Genomic DNA, 18,099 nt, shown 5'->3' with positions numbered 1-18,099 from the left:
ACAAATCCTGACCAAAGTTGATGCATGTAGACATGAACAGTGTGTTCGTACATTCAGTTGACGATCTTTGCCCATCACACGCTATCTTTTAACTTTCGAAGGAACTTCAAATATGAGATTCAGGTTCGGTTGTCAGTTCCCTCTTAGCAGTGCTCGTGTGCAGTTGAGTTGACGGTTGCTGTGAGGAGGTAGCGTGGACGGTATAGAGTAGTGCTTTTGCGAGTGTAATACGTAAGTTATGGGGGAGCAAAGTGGTGGTGAGGAGTCTCCTGATCCTTCAACCCTCAAAGTTGCTCGGGAAGAGACAGTTCAAATGGAACAGGATGAGGATGATAGTCTAAGTGAGAATAGTAGTACAGTGAGTACACCTAATACACCCAATGAGGTAGTGAATAAAGAGACTGCTACTTCGAATTCGAAGACTGAGTCGCAGGAACTTTATCCTAGTACTCATTATGGACCTTTCATTATTTTTGTGGAGTCCACAGCATCAGGCAATGTCGGTAACATGCATCCTATGACCCTAGGTAGGACTTTCTATGAGAACAATATTCCAGGCATAAAATCAGTGGCCCGCAAGGGACGCAATAGGGTACAAATAGAATTTGTCTATGCTGTACAGGCAAATTCATTTTTGAAACACCCTATATTAGTTGAGCTGCAGTTACGGGCATACATACCTAGCTCTAATGTATTGCGGGTAGGAGTCATCAGGGGAGTAGAGAAGACCTTGACTGAGGATGCCATATTAAAGCACTTGAAGTCTCCTGCTACAATAAAATCTGTAAAACGTTTGAACCGTCGAGTTGTTAACGAAGAAGGCACACAGTATGTACCTACTGGATCTATCAAAGTGGTTTTTCGTGCACAGAAACTTCCACAGTACGTGTCTTTATATCAAGTGCATTTAGAGGTGGAGCCATATGTTTTTGCTCCCATCATCTGCAAAAAATGCCAGCGGTACGGGCACGTTGATAAGCATTGCAGAGCAACAAGTCCCAGGTGTGGGAAATGTGCATTGCACCATACTACGGCGAACTGTACTGAAACTTTCTTTCAATGTGTGCATTGTCGCGGTTCCCATTCAACTGGCAATGTGGATTGTCCAACGCACCAACAGCAGGTCCACATTAAAAAGATAATGAGCCACCAGAATTTATCTTTCAAGGACGCTGTTCAAAAAGTCCAACCTAGGGAATATAATCTAGTGGACACTTCTCAAAATTTTCCCCCTTTAAATGGGGAGGGGCAGACTCCTACACAGTCGAATCCCCGTAAGAGGAAATTCACTCAAGTAATTTTAAAATCCCCGAGACCAGCACCAGCCCCAGGATATGATAAGGAAGGTTACCAAAATTTGGTTCGCGAGCTTCCCCGCATGGAGATGGCGGCTTCAAGACTTACACCTGTTTACGGCGGCGCAAACCGTCGGATGGAGGCATCTTTTGACGAACCTGTTGCCACGAGTAGCGCATCCATGGCGCAGCCACTTTCGTCATTTCATAGGCAAAGAGAACATCTTCAAAGTGGTCTTTATCAATCTATTCAGCAATTAGTACAATTATTGGGTGATCACCCCGCGTTAGCGCATAATGTATTCCAGTTAAGGGACAGGATTTGTAATTTTATTCAATTCTATGATCAGAATCACTCAATGGAATGCTAGAAGTCTCATGAACAAGCGTCATGAGCTATATAAATTAATACAGGAAACAGTACCTCACTTCGTAGCTATACAAGAAACTTGGTTTCATCTAGAGACTCGCATCAAGTATCCAAATTACACAGTTTTACGTAATGATGGACCCGGTTACGGGGGGGTTGCCTTTTTGGTCCACTCATCCGTGACATATAGCATCCATTTGAACATTCAGGCCATACCCCATACATATGTTATAGGATTATATTATATGCATTTTTTACTTGTGAATATCTACTGTCCTCCTGAATTTTCCATTACTGAGAGACAATGGAACCAATTCTTTCAACAATTTAATACCGAACCATATGTTTTTATCTTTGGGGACTTTAATCTTCATCACACCCTGTGGGGAGGACATTTGGATACCCTTAAAGGTACACAGTTCCTTAATGAAGTAAATAACCATGCTTTCGCTATTTTGAATGATGGCTCTCCTACGCGTTTGACTGCGCCTTCTGCCCCTCCTAGCGCAGTAGATTTAACATTGTGTAAGCGAAATATGGTGTCTATCGCTACATGGCATACTTTGAGTGATACTTATTCCAGTGATCATTTCCCTATTGTTATTACTTATGGAGTAGGCAGACCTTTTTCTCCACCCCCCCACACTGTTTCACATAACATGATTCGATCTTTAAGGAGTTTTAAACCACAAATATATACTGCCTACATTGAGGACGCGTTACAAAAAATACCGGTAAATACTTTTTCATATCAAACTTTAATGCAGATTTTAACAGCTTATATTAACCTTCATCACCCCATCAGCGCTTCACCTCCTTTATCTTCTAGAAAACCTGTGCATGTTAAGTGGTGGGATGAAGAATGCCATTTGATGATTCAAACTCGTAAAGTACTGTTTCGACAATATAGGCAGCACGCAACACCTGAGCATTACTTCCGGCTCAAACGACACATGGCACAAACCCGCCGACTTTTCCATCAAAAACGGCGTGACGCTTGGAGGGAGTTTATATCGTCCTTCACGCGCCAGGTTCCGATTGCAGACTTGTGGAATGCCATCAGGGCAATCACAAGAGTGACGCAGCACTCCCCTGCCAAGACCATCCCAGGTCAAGTATTATCAGATTTTCTTGTTAGAGAAGCGCCAGATTTTGTAGTGCCACAGTATGTTCCTTACCAAGACCCACTAGACACACGTTTTTCCGTATTGCTACAACCCTGCGACTATCAGGAATTAGAAGCAGTACTCCGCTCATGCTCAAATTCTTCCCCAGGTCCAGATAATGTTTCCTATCAAATGCTCCAATTACTACCTATTCGCGCAAAGAAGGTATTACTAAATAGGTATAATGATATTTTTCGCAATCATAGTACACCTGTTAGTTGGAATGAATTTTTCCTAATCCCCATTCTTAAAAACAAGCAGTTACCCACAGAGGTAAGTAATTATCGCGGTATAGTCCTCGGTTCGTGCATCCGTAAAGTGTTTCTAAAGATCTTACTTCGAAGAATCCTATGGGTATTAGAATACTATAACTTGACGCCTCGATATCAATATGCCTTTTTTAAGGGACGCAGTACATCTGATGCATTTAATAGTTTTGTTATCGATTTACTTTTAGCTCGTCATAGAAAACATAGTACCATAGCGGTTTTTCTTGATATTCAACGGGCTTATGATTCCGTACCTTTGCACATCTTATGGGAAAAACTTGCAACTCTTAAGATTCCTGAGGGATTTATTAGCATTCTCCGACAACTTCTGACTTATCGAACACTACGATTTAAATCGACGCCTTGTACACTCCAGCCCCGGCAGGTAAGTAATGGGTTGCCTCAGGGCGATATTCTGAGTGGTATTCTTTTCGCTCTTTTTATGAAAGATTTTGAAACGGTCATTGTACGTCATGCTCGCATACAGGCGTACGCTGATGATTTTTTGATTTATTGTACACACGAAGATTTACAGCTCTGTAGACAACATATTAGTCTCGCGCTTTATGAAGCTAGAACATGGTTAGAGGCCCATGGGTTAAATCTTTCCATAGCGAAATGTCGAGCAATGATATTTACACATCGCAGAACCTATGACCGATCGCCACTTGCCTTTGATCAGTATGAAATACCAGTGGTTAACCACCATAAATATCTTGGGTTATTTATCGATCAAAAACTTACATGGAAACATCATTTTTTATATTTGCGTTCGAAGAGTGAACGGTATATTCAGGTTATACAGGCCGTAACCCGTAGGCAATGGGGGGCAGATCCCGTTGTGGTGCTATCTCTGTACAAAACCACTATTCGGACGATATTGGATTACGGATCACATATTTTCGACGTAGCATCTTCTACTAACTTACATATTCTTAACACTTGTCAATATCAAGCAATACGATCCTGTATTGGAGCTTTAAAATCCACACCTACCAATGCCCTCCTCGTTGAAGCCTGCGAAGCTCCCTTACAAGTACGTAGAAAAATACTTGCAACGAAATATTTACTTAAAAAGTTTTCATTCACAAGTCATCCTCTAATTCCGAAGTTACAGTTACTCTCGGAGTATTATTCAGTTAGGCGCCAGGGTTTAAGCAGATTGCCTGCATTGTTTCATGCATTTAATACATTAAAGTCGAAGCAGTGTACCTTAATACACAGTGCTACTTTACTACCCTATACTTTACCCTATCCGGTTTCTCATTTTAAGCCTCAAATCATTTGGCCTATGCGTAATGGCTCTACTACATTTCCTTGTCTGCAGGGGATCGAGATATGTCCAGTTAAACGAGTGAAATTTTCTCATATTCCACGAAGCATAAACATTTTTACAGATGGGGCAAAGAACATTAATGGAGTCGGTTCCGCTTATTATATACCTTCTCTAAATTTTAGTGAACAATATGGTTTGCCTAGTGTCTGTTCGATTTTTACGGCGGAGCTATTTGCCATACAGCAAGCCTTACTTTTTGTTCAGCGAAAGGGATATACGCGAGCTACAATCTATACGGATTCGCTGAGTGCATTACAATCTTTGGTTTCTGATGAGTTATCCTATAATTGGTATATTTACAATGTCAAGAGTATCCTTTATATGCTTGACAATGTCGGTATTTCCATAACTTTAGTATGGGTACCAGGTCACGTGGGTATCGCCGGTAATGAAAAAGCAGACTGTTTTGCAAAACAAGCTTCTCGTCTTCCTGTTCCGAATACTAACAATATGGTTCCAGCTTCTGATTATGTAGTTATTTTTCGACAGGAGGGACGTTCAGACTGGCAGAATTTCTTCCGACAAACTGCACAAGTCAAAGGTAAATTTTATTATCATTTACAACCAAGCCTTTTAGTTAAACCTTGGTTTATACGAGGATCTTATACTAGACGACATATTATTAACATCATTCGGTTACGGTTTAATCATGCCCTCACACCACAATATCGATCACGGTTCCATTTAACGCAAGATACCAACTGTTTGTGTGGTACAGATATCCGTAATGGCGATTCTAATCACATCCTCTTTGAATGTTCTTTGTATACTAACCAACGTAAAAAACTTATGGCTAACCTCCAGCGACTTAAGCAGGTTTTTCCTACCAGTGTTTCTTGTTTGCTCTGTAATCCTACAGAAGAGATTATTAGAGTGCTAAATTTGTTTCTAGATGAAGCCAAGATCGTGTTATAATTTTGTCTATAATATCCAGTGAGAATTACTCATGCTTTCTCAGGTTCCATTTGAGTGATTCCTCATATCATTAGTGTATTACTTGTGAGTGCTATTTTGGATTTTTCGTGTGGGTGACGCTTTAAACGCAGTGTGATTGCAAGATTGGAAGTTTCCCGTATGACAACAGTCTATACTAGCAAAATGGGGTAGTTATGTGATATAGTGAAGTTTCGTGTTTTGTGTTTTTCTACTTGCAAGTTCAGGCATCAATTATTGATTTGAAGTGTTTTCATTTAGACTAGTGTGTTTACATGCGTAAGCGAGTATTGACTGGGTGAAATGTCGTAGACACAGCCCAATAAGCATCAGCAAGCAAGCAAGCAAGGTTCGGTTGTCTTTGGTAGTGGTCGGTAGTGGTGTTAAAGGTAGCACCTCTTTGGGTAGCACAACAGCTATAAAATATAAGTGCTCGACGTGATTGTACATTAATTTATTTTTGTAGGTACTGAAGGTTATATTTCTTTAAGTATGAATTTAACAGCTATTATGTTATACGCATTCATTATTTTATAATGTTATGGACCTGTAAATTAACTATGTAATTGCTAGATACCTAATGATGTAACCTATATTTTGCCGTAAGCGTAATTTCATAGTGTTTGATTGTGTCTATGTGTTACACATTTTGAACGGATGGAGAGTTTGCATTTTGTTAAAAAATAAATTAATTTGTAGGGATTCAGCCGTATACACAACATGGGTGACAGTAGTGATACTCAGACTCAAGAACAACAGCAAGCCCCACAAAAAGGATGGGAAGCACTAAAATGTCACGTTCTGGAACATAAGGTCGAAGTAGCTCTGTGGGCTACTCGTGTTTTTACAATATTGTTCACGTTTGCCTACCTAATTCCAATCTTTGGGTAAGTGTAGTTTTGGCTTATGTAAGTACCATAACTTTCTAAAATTTTGTTTTTCTTTGCAAGTTGTTAAATTTACTTAATTGCTAGTATGTTAATTGTAATGCACGTATATTTCTAAGAACCTTATTAAATTTGGACGTTAGACTCTGTAACTTATGATGAATTAATTCCCTGAAAAAACTCCTTTTTATTTTATTGTGAGTTAAAATTTGAATTGTTTTTTTAAGACACCAGTTCCTTTCATATGTTGTGAAGGAATCTTTTAATCGTTTATGTCAGAATGTATATAATACCTGAAGTTAGAATACTTGGCTAGTTTTTTCTAGCCCAGAGATGCAGCCTACTTGTTGACCTTGTAATTTGTGTGGTGTAAGAAAATGCTTAAAGGCTTTTTTCCTATTAGTTTTGTTTTCAGGCTATGTAATAGTTTTGTTTGTTTAGTAGCCATTAATCCTTTCTTTCTGTTCATTTAGTGGGTGTCAGTTATTCACATGTAAGAATTTAAGTTTTGTGTTTATAGCTTGCTTTGACAGTTGAAGTGAAAAATATTTAAGTTTACAAATAATTATTTTCTTTTAACTTATTACAAGATGAGGTAGAATGAATAGCCTATTGTAGAAATCTTCTCCCATTATTACCATGTCATGGGAGTGCCGTGGAGTTCTTACGTGAAAATTTAGAAGTCCAGATGACTAAAGTGTGACATTCAGCTCACATTACATCTGAGGAGGCAGTATTGAAATGTTAAATGGATGGGAGATGAAGAGAAATGATTGTAGGAAGACTTAGGATGTCACCGAGATCGATAGCTGCAGTCGCTTAAGTGCGGCCAGTATCCAGTATTCGGGAGATAGTAGGTTCAAACCCCACTGTCGGCAGCCCTGAAAATGGTTTTCCATGGTTTCCCATTTTCACACCAGGCAAATGCTGGGGCTGTACCTTAATTAAGGCCACTGCCGCTTCCTTCCCACTCCTAACCCTTTCCTGTCCCATCGTCGCCATAAGACCTCTCTGTGTCAGTGCGACATAAAAAAGCAACTAGCAAAAAAAACATAGGATGTTACAAGGAAACAAATCAAGGATACATCAGAGAGAGTTGTTGTCCATCATTCTGTCACTTCTTGTGAAGTAGAACTACAATTATTCATATAGAGCTTGTATTTATATTTCTCTTGGCCACATTTAAAGTCTTAACTTATCAACATTGATACCATTTCAATCAGCCCCTCTCGAGTGTCTTCTGGTACTTATGAGGGGGGTGTTTTTGAATGATTAGTTAAATTGTCCCTAAATATAACACAGTATTATTTCTATATTTAGTCTTCGCACTCAAGAACGAACAGCAGCCACCGTAGTAGCAATACATGACATTTCAAATGTCACGCAATTATCACTACCAGCAGTAAAGAACTTACTCTTATGCCAAGGTACTTCGTATCTTAAACATATGTCCTAGAAATCACATGGACCAATCTCAAATACAATCTAAAGACCATTGAAAGTGTGAAAGCAAATTCCCTGAAAGCAGCACTGGGGGTCTCAGAGTTCACTTCCTCCAGACTAGCATACGAGCTTGCCCGAGGAACCTTCCTCATAGAAGACTTATGCACCAGGCGCACACTGCCAACTACACAACAAGAAACTCAACTAAGAAGGAACAGACACTAAAAGAGAGCGAATATAGTCAGTTCTACATAACTGATGCTCTGATAAGCCAAAACCGAGGACCAAACAACAGACTACGCAGCATAATAACAAGACTAACGATGCACAGCCTTCGTCATAAACTTCGCAACTGAAAACTGATGATTCTTTACACCTAAGAACCTGGAGATGACTATTGTGATGTACTGCAAAGCCAACTGAGGTAACGTTTCCGAATTCCAATTTCTGTAACACTAGTGTGGTTAAAACAAATACGATTCCATTTATAATTTCAATTTCTTTCTCCTGGATGTCCATTGCGGGTTTGCTGAATTCATTCTAGGTGGAAAAAACATTTCCTTCTACATACTTATTTTATTAAACACAGAATTCTTTAAAAAAAATTATATTAATCTAAAAATATATACCGGTAATGTCTGAAAGAAGAAGTATTTCACTCATATTTTTGCACTGTATGTTGCATACAACCAGAATTTTGCATTTTAAAACTTTAAATTCCTTCATTAAAGGTGCAGTTAAAACTAAAATTGTGAATGAATTTGGATCACATTTTTATGTCTTTTATGTCTTTTTTGTGTGGATAGTTTTAGGTCTTTGTACAGGTCTTATTTTAGGCAATTTATAGTTCTTCAACTTCAGAGCCACCGGGCGAGTTGGCCGTGCGCGTAGAGGCGCGCGGCTGTGAGCTTGCATCCGGGAGATAGTAGGTTCGAATCCCACTATCGGCAGCCCTGAAAATGGTTTTCCGTGGTTTCCCATTTTCACACCAGGCAAATGCTGGGGCTGTACCTTAATTAAGGCCACGGCCGCTTCCTTCCAACTCCTAGGCCTTTCCTATCCCATCGTCGCCATAAGACCTATCTGTGTCGGCGCGACGTAAAGCCCCTAGCAAAAAAAAAAAAAAAAAACTTCAGAGCCCTACTCATAATCTTCTCTGTTCAAATTTCTTAAGCAAAGAGATGCAAAGGATGAATAAATGACTTTTCTTAAGTTACAAACTTATTGATTTACCTTGTAATTCATCATCATCATCATCTGTCCCCCCTTTCCAGCTGACACCGGGTGAGGGCAAATATAGTTCCTCTCCATCCTCTCTCTGCACCATTCCCATTCATCATTGTGTTCCGGTCCAGGTTCCGTTGTCCTGTGCTGTTTTTCAGAGTACATCCATTGTAATCTTGGCCTCCCTATAATCTATCTTTCCAGTGCTTGTCTTGGCAGTCTTTCGTCTGCTTAACATGTCCAAACCACCTCAAATCTGTTCTGTTCCAGTTTGTCATTAGTTTTTGCACATTTAGCTAATTTTGCATGTCTTGATTTTGCACTCTATCCCTCCTTGTCTTCTATACCATACTCCTCAGGAATTTCATTTCAGCTGCCTGTACTCCACTCCACTCTCATCTGAGTCACTCTTCAGGTTTCTGCTGCATATGTCAATCTAGGTAAAGAATATCCCTTGAACATTATTTCTTGGGCCAATGGCCTAGAAGTTTGGAAGTAGGAGGAAGGGAAGAGGTAGGAAAGGGAAATGTGGAGTAGTGGATAGGAAAAGACAGGTGGAACAGGGTCATGGGAGTGAGAAAAGGGAAGAGGAAGTAGCTTGTGCAGCTATCAGGAAAGATAGGACTGACCAGGTGGGGAGGGGATCAAATGAGGTGGGTAGGGTTGAGGCTCTGGTCATGGGGGATTCTATGGTTAGACATGTCGGGAAAGTGTGTGGAGGAAAGGGTACCAGGGTAGAGTGTTATCCAGGAATTAGGTTAAGGCAGATGTTGAGGAAAGTGGAAGAGAAGGAGGAGGGAAAGGAGAAGGTGGTAGTGTTTCATGTTGGTACTAACAATGTAAGACAAGCAGGTATAAGTACCAACATAGTTGGGGATGTGTGGGATCTGGTAAATGCAGCACGGATGAAGTTTAAGGAAGCGGAGATTGTTATCAGTGGAATACTGTGTAGGAGGAATACTAACTGGAAGGTGATTGGGGATTTAAATGAGACTATGGAGTGGGTATGTGGGAAACTGGGAGTTAAATTTCTAGATCGTAATGGGTGGGTAGGAGATAGGGATCTGCGCTCAGATGGCTTCACTTAAACTGCAGTGGTACATATAAGTTTAGAAGGGTTATAGGGACGCACATTCAGGGAAACAGGGTGCGCTAGAGAGCGGTGTTAAGGGAACAGGGAACTGGAAATCAAGTAGGGATGACATAAAACTGTTAGTGCTCAACTGTAGAAGTATTGTAAAGAAAGGAATAGAATTAAGTAATTTAATAGATATATACTTACCAGGTATTGTAATAGGAGTTTAATCATGGCTGAGAAATGATATAATGGATACAAAAATTTTCTCACGGAACTGGGGGGTGTATCGTAGAGATAGGATGGGAATGGTAGGAGAGGAGTATTCATTCTCGTGAAAGAAGAATTTGTAAGCTACGAAAAAGTTAAAGACAAGCACGGAATTCTAGGGAAAAGGCTCATTTCTATAGATAATAGGCAGCTAGATGTCTTTGGAGTGTACAGACCTGGAAAGGGTAGCGCAGATGCTGATTCAGAATTAGCTGATAAGATAATCAGCTATGTGGGAAACGATAAGGAAATGAACGTGATCGTAGCGGGTGATCTCAGTTTACCAAATGTCGATTGGGAAGGTAATGCGTATCGAGCTCGATAGCTGCAGTCGCTTAAGTGCGGCCAGTATCCAGTATTCGGGAGATAGTAGGTTCGAACCCCACTGTCGGCAGCCCTGAAGATGGTTTTCCGTGGTTTCCCATTTTCACACCAGGCAAATGCTGGGGCTGTACCTTAATTAAGGTCACGGCCGCTTCCTTCACACTCCTAGCCCTTTCCTGTGCCATCGTCACCATAAGACATATCTCTGTCGGTGCGACGTAAAGCCAATAGCAAAAAAAAAAAAAAAAAAGAAGGTAATGCGAACGACATGAAGCATGACCAACAAATGGCAAATAAGTTAATGTGGGAAGGGCACCTGATTCAGAAAGTGATGGAACCAACTAGAGGGAAGAACATTCTGGATGTGGTGCTAGTAAAACCCGATGAGCTCTATAGAGAAACCGAAGTAATAGATTGGTATTAGTGATCACGAAGCTGTTTTTGTGGTAATTAAAAATAAATGTGAAAGAAAAGAAGAGATTAAAATTAGGACTGTTAGGCAGTACCATATGGCTGATAAAACAGGCATGAGAAAGTTTTTAATAAGTAACTATGATCGGTGGGAAAACGGTAAATAAAAATGTAAACAGACTCTTGGATGGGTTTAAAGCAATTGTTGAGGAATGTGAAAATAGGTATGTACCTACAAAGGTGGTAAGGAATGGTAAAGTTCCACTATATTATAACAGGAAAAAAGAGACTAAGAAGGAGGTGCAGGTTGGAAAGAAATAATTAGAAATGGCTGTGGAAGTAAGGAGAAATTGAAGGAACTTACTAGGAAATTGAATCTAGCAAAGAAGTCAGCTAAGGATAAGATGATGGCAAGCATAATTGGTGGCCACACTAATTTTAGTGAAAAATGGAAGAGTATGTATACCGTAGGTAGTTTAAGGCAGAAACAGGTTCCACGAAGGACATTCTAGGAATAATTAATGAACAAGGGGAGTGTGTATGCGAGGATCTTCAAAAGGCAGAAGTATTCAGTCAGCAGTACGTAAAGATTGTTGGTTACAAGGATAATGTCCAGATAGAGGAGGTGACTAATACTAAAGAAGTATTAGAATTTATCTATGACAGCAATGACATGTACAGTAAGATAAAAAAGTTGAAGACTAGAAAAGCAGCTGGAATTGATAAGGTTTCGGGGGATATACTAAAGACAATGGGTTGGGATATAGTACTATATCTGAAGTACTTGTATGATTTTTGTTTACATGAAGGAACTTTACCAAATGAATGGAGAGTTGCAATAGTAGCTCCTATATATAAAGGAAAGGGTGATAGATATTAAGCTGTAAATTACAGGCCAGTCAGTTTGACATGCGTTGTATGTAAGCTTTGGGAAAGCATTCTTTCTGATTATATTAGACATGTTTGCAAAATTAATAAATGGTTTGATAGAAGGGAGTTTGGGTTTAGGAATGGTTATTCCACTGAAGCCCAACTTGTAGGATTCCAGCAAGATATAGCAGATATACTGGATTCAGGAGGTCAATTGGACTGTATTGTAATTGACTTATCTAAGGCATTTGATAGGGTAGATCATGGGAGACTACTGGCAAAAATTAGTGCAATTGGACTTGACAAAAGAGTGACGGAATGGGTGGCTCTGTTTCTAGAAAATAGGACTCGGAAAATTAGAGTAGGTGAGGCTTTATCTGTCCATGTAAAAATTAAGAGGGAAATTTCTGAAGGCAGTATTATTGGACCTTTATGTTTTCTTATATATATAAATGATACTTGTAAAGAAGTGCAATCCGAGATAAGGCTTTTTGCAGATGATGTTATTCTGTACAGGGTAATAAATAAGTTACAAGATTGTGAGCAACTGCAAAATGACCTCGATAATGTTGTGTGATGGAACGTAGGCAATGGTATGATGTTAAACGGGAATAAAAGTCAGGTTGTGAGTTTCACAAATAGGGAAAGTCCTCTCAGTTTTAATTACTGCGTTGATGGGGTGAAAGTTCCCTTTGGGGATCATTGTAAATACCTAGGTATTAATATAAGGGAAGATCTTCATTGGGGTAATCACATAAATATGATTGTAAATAAAGGGTACAGATCTCTGGACATGGTTATGAGAGTATTTAGGGGTTTTAGTAAGGATGTAAAGGAGAGAGCATATTTGTCTCTGAGACCCCAACTAGAGTATGGTTCCAGTGTATGGGACCCTTACCAGGATTACTTGATTGAGGAACTGGAAAAAATCCAAAGAAAAGCAGCTCGATTTGTTCTGGGCGATTTCCGACAAAAGAGAAGAGTTACGAAAATGTTGCAAAGTTGGGGCTGGGAAGACTTGGGAGAAAGGAGATGAGCTGCTCAATTAAGTGGTATGTTGCAAGTGATAAAAATCATTGTTATCCGTATTGAACATACTGAATGTAGGATGCTAAAGGGTTTATTGTGTCACCTATTCAATACATATAAAATTTAAACATTTATGAATTTATTATTAATTCCATTTGAGACATGTTTCACCCTTCATTGAGGGCATCATCAGTCAAATTACCTCCTCAAGGCAAAGATCAGGTACCTGATTAGTGATTAAATTATAAACATTAAGATACATTACAATGGGAAAATTAAGCAACCAAGAAAAACTTGTTCACAGGTGATACAGTTAAACAATGTAAGTTTATAGACATAGTAGTCGGCACCAATGTTTAAAGTCACTGGGTATTTTGGCAGAGTCCAGCAGTGGTGTTCCGAGAATAATTGACGCACACATTGAAAATCGTAGGAAATTATAAAGTTTATACAAATATTTACATTAAAACAGTCAGGGGAGAAAGGGTATAGAGTATCTAGCGTCAATGTTCGTAATTAATGTTAATGTTACGAATATTATTAGTTGATGCTAGACATCTTTACACCCTCTCTCACCAAGCTGCTCTCTTGTAAATATGTATATAAGCTGTGATTTCTCAACTGTTCAATTGGATATTGTAAATTTACTGTATAGTTACCCTGTCAACCTGTAATCGTTCAACCAACGGCAGTAATTAATGTTACGAACATTGACGCTAGATACTCTATACCCTTTCTCCCCTGACTGTTTGAATGTAAATATTTGTATAAACTTTATAATTTCCTACGATTTTCAATGTGTGCGTCAATTATTCTTCGGAACACCACTGCTGGACTCTGCCAAAATACCCAGCGACTTTACGCATTGGTGCCGACTACTATGTCTATAAACTTATATTGTTTAACTGTATCACCTGTGAACAAGTTTTTCTTGGTTGCTTAATTTTCCCATTGTAATGTATCTTAATGTTTATAATTTAATCACTAATCAGGTACCTGATTTTTGCCTTAAGGAGGTAATTTGACTGATGATGCCCTCAATGAAGGGTGAAACATGTCTCAAATGGAATTAATAATAAATTCATAAATGTTTAAATTTTATATGTATTGAATAGGTGACACAATAAACTCTTTAGCATCCTACATTAAGTGGTACGTTCCGAGCTGTCAGTGGAGAGATGGCGTGGGAGGACATCAGTAGACGAATAAGTTTGGATAGTGTCTTTAAAAGTAGGAAAGATCACAGTATGAAGATAATGTTGGAATCCAAGAGGACAAATTGGGGCAAATATTTGTTTATAGGAAGGAGAGTTAGGAATTGGAATAACTTACCAAGGGAGATGTTCAGTAAATTTCCAATTTCTTTGCAATCATTTAAGAAAAGACTAGGAAAACAACAGATAGGGAATCTGCCACCTGGGCGACTGCCCTAAATGCAGATCAGTAGTGATTGATTGATTGATTGATTGATTGATTGATTGATTGATTGATAGATGTTAGTCCCCTTTAAACAACAAACATCATCATCAAACATAAGCATTATTTCTTTAGCCTTCATTGGTACATCTTTATTGCATATTAATCTCTGTACCTGATGGTAAAAAGCACTCCCCAGTTGTATTCTTCTACGAATTTCATATCCAGTCTTCCATTTTCTGTCAGTTCACTTTCCAAGTATTTGAAGTGGTCTGCTATATCCAGTTCCTTTTCTCCAATGTTGATAGCTCCTTTTCCTTCTTTACTTCCTCTGCTCATTACCATTGTCTTTCTCTTCTCCACGTTGATCCTCAATCCTCATTGTTTGATTCTTCTATTCAGTACAGTCAGCTGTTGATGTTCCTCCTCATCATATTCATCACCATAATCATTTCTTCAGATCACATCATCTACAAACATCATTACATTCATTCTTTCGCCTCTATAATCTCCTCTTGCTGTCTTGACAATGTCATCCATCACCATTATGATCATCAAAGGTGACAACACACTCCTTTGTTTTAGCCCATTGTGAATTCCAAACCATTCTGAGCTACCCTGTTGTCTACTCACAGCTGTAACAGTTATCATATACTTGCATTTATTACTGTCATTATTTCCTTGCCAATGCCTCAGACTTTCCCAAACTTTTGATCAGGGGATGCTGTTGTATGCCTTTTCTAAGTCTTTACTTTATCCTTCCCATATTCCCAGAACTACAGATGACAATGATGAAGTTAGAAAAGACAGTACAGATGGTGTTCAGAAAAGGTGGCAAGGTGGCCAAGGAAGACGCTATATCATAAATAATAAAAAACTAGAAATAGTCAAGAAATTCAAATACCGTATGTGGGCATCACGTTCCAAACGGGCGTGACATCCTTCAATAACCACGTCATAGACAGAACGACAGCAGCAATCAGAACCATTCACAATATCAAGAATATATCTATGCTATCCCTTAACACAGCGATGACTTTATTCAAGACCGCAAGAACTCCAATTGTCACATACAGAATCGAAATAATATGGGACAACCTGACAATCGGTGGCTTGGAGAGGATAGAAAGAGTCAAAGCAAGATTCCTGAAGAAGGTCCTAGGAGTAGGTAAACTGGCACCCTCCAGACTTGTTTATGTACTGGCACGTGAGACCTACTTCATTGAAGATCTATGACTCAATCTACCACTGCCATCTACCGGCCCATTCCAAGAGCTCCAGAAAAAACTTCTTAAGGAACACGCAGAAATAGACCCCTAATTCTATGGAAATGACGCCATGATCGATCGCAACTGGACCAAACAACTTCAAGAACAAAGACATGTCATAACAAGATATGCAATATATGGCTTCCACCACAAAATATGTGCGAAGACAAAATTCCACAACTCAACAGATGACTGTGTTTGTACACTGTGTAATGAAAAGTGCGACCTCTACCATCTGCTAAAGTGCAAAAACAGACTCTAACAGAATACAGAAAAATGTAAATTACCACAACAAACTTAATACTCATTCAAGTGCTCCTTATAAATATATTTTATATATATTCCCAGTCTACTGTTGACCTTCCACTTCTGAATCCAAATTGTTCCTCTTGTAACTGACTTCCCACCATTACGCCTCTTTTCAGTATCCTTTCCATGATTTTGGCAGCATGGGAGAGGATGGTGATTCCTCAATAATTACTGCACATCCTCTTATTTCCTTTCTTGAATATTGGTGTTACAACCATGTTTTCCTAATCCTCAGATACTTTTCTCTCTCCATACACACTTGATTATTCCATACGTCCACTGGAGTCTTGCTGGTCCTTCAGCCTTCATCATTTCTGTGGCTGCTTCATCTGTTTCCACAGCTTTTCCATTCTTCATCTTTTTAACTACCAATTCCACCTCTGTCATTGTAATGTCTGATTCCTTCTCTGTTCTTTTATACCTGCTGCCTGGGTACCTTCTCCACAGGTCTGGTTTCTCTGATTCAGCAGTCCACCTTGTAATTGTGCTTCATTAATATTACAGATTACGTTTCCATAACACTGGGAGTGATGTCATATTCTGTAACTTAAAGCCAATGGCAGTGGCTGTTGACATGAGTGGTATGCAAAATGTTGCACGATTTATGATGTTCGGTTATAGAAGTAAATATACTATTTGGGTGGGTTGATGGGTCCGTGGCCTTGACAATAAACACATCACTAAGTCATCACTCTCCTACAGGTCATATGAGGTATGATTTATATGATTCATCTTTTGAAATAATTTGATTTATGCTAGGATGTGTTTCGTTAAGTACTGTTGCGACAATTTAATAATTTTGATTATAAAGGATCATATTCTTACTAAATAATGCCAGGGAAGCATGTGAAAGAAATCAGTCGACCGTAGTAGGTACAAAACAAATAAAAATATTTGTCAAGTTTTAATAAATGAATATATTGTAGTATTGCAAAAATCATTTACAAAGAAGCAAGACCAAAAAAGGAAAGAGAAAAGTCAGTACACAACAAGTTATGTTTTCTTTTGTTTTGAGCCACCAAATGGATGCAAAAATTGAATACAAATAACACCAGAGATTAATACAAAAAAAATATATAGGCAAACCAGAATGGAGAAAGGATAGGAATGAGGGAGATGAAAAAGGCATACGCAGCTCAACCGGCAAGAGAAAAGGGAAGAGAATAAAATGAGAATAAGCCCCCCAAAATAAGGGGGAAACACTAAGGACAGATAGAACGTTCCACTGAGTCAGTCACTGCATTTTCAGCCACTCAAAATCTTCATGATAAAACACGGTCGCCTTGGCACTGGGGAAAGAATTCAAAGTTTTTAAATGGCCAGGCAAAAATACCAAAAGGGCATGAAGGGCCACTGAAAAGATATTAAAATTTGGGTTACATTCTTAGCTCACCATCTGCCTTTTAGAAAGAGTTCCAGTTCAAACCAGCATGACCACCACGCTGCGAAAAAAGCAGTTAAGAGCCTCCACACACCAGTTGAATGCTGGACTGATGAGTCGGGAGAAAATGCGAGTTTATATAGCAGAGAGAGTTGGCGTTTGGAACTTACTGGAAGTACCACCAGGTGTAGATTGGCAGGTGTGATGTGGCGATGTGACCTAACAGGCGGCGTGGAGCAAGTTGATGCTCGCCAGTACAGCAGCTGACTCTGAGAAGAGATGGCCAGGAGAACCAGTAAACAATGTATGTCCATATATGAGCGTGTCGTAGACAGTAGTAGCACGGGAGGGGACATTACAGTACACATCCCGTTGCAGTGAAAATTTACAATAAGATAGTAAGATATTTTTTCTAAACTTGTTTTAGATGTTAATTAACTTCCATATTATAGTCTTCTCGGTTCAAAGTCGACACACCATATGAAAGTGCTCCTTTAGCAGTGTGTGGAACTGTTATAAAATAATGTAAACTCTGGAAGTCACTGTTACTGGCATGCAACAGTCACAGGCATTGGTTTATTTTCTCGTGAGAGCAGCTGCTTTAACCTACAACTACAGCATTGTTATACCGGCGAGCTGTTTCGGCTGCTTAGCAATCACGCGGAGGACACAGACTGAAGAATATCTCCAACCTCATTCACTGTTTGTTTTGTTCCTGTGTTACAAATTGTGCTGCGAGTTACATTTCTGTCTGTGTTAGTTGTGCTGCAAGTTTCGGTGGACTATTTTCGTTATGGCTGCTGAGGCGGCAGCGCGCCAGTCT

At 39.2% G+C, this 18,099-nt stretch overlaps 1 protein-coding gene across 2 annotated transcripts in view; it reads left to right on the top strand.

The window, feature by feature from the left end:
• The first annotated feature begins 5,718 nt into the window (after positions 1–5,718).
• The window catches only part of Kr-h2 (Krueppel homolog 2), a 192,824-nt gene continuing 180,443 nt past the window's right edge, over positions 5,719–18,099 (top strand). The window contains exons 1-2 of one of the 2 annotated variants that reach the window (XM_067142759.2): positions 5,719–5,831; positions 6,069–6,256. In XM_067142759.2, the coding sequence (XP_066998860.2) occupies positions 6,090–6,256 (167 nt within the window). In that variant the 5' untranslated portion in view covers positions 5,719–5,831; positions 6,069–6,089. Of the gene's footprint in view, positions 5,836–6,068; positions 6,257–18,099 lie in introns of both variants that reach the window. The other variant, XM_067142760.2, reaches the window with a different exon arrangement.

This window comes from Anabrus simplex, chromosome 3 (assembly GCF_040414725.1).
Source record: "Anabrus simplex isolate iqAnaSimp1 chromosome 3, ASM4041472v1, whole genome shotgun sequence".
In the NCBI taxonomy this organism is placed as follows: domain Eukaryota; kingdom Metazoa; phylum Arthropoda; class Insecta; order Orthoptera; family Tettigoniidae; genus Anabrus; species Anabrus simplex.
Note: the sequence above shows the minus strand (reverse complement) of the source record. Positions and strands in the feature narration are given on the sequence as shown.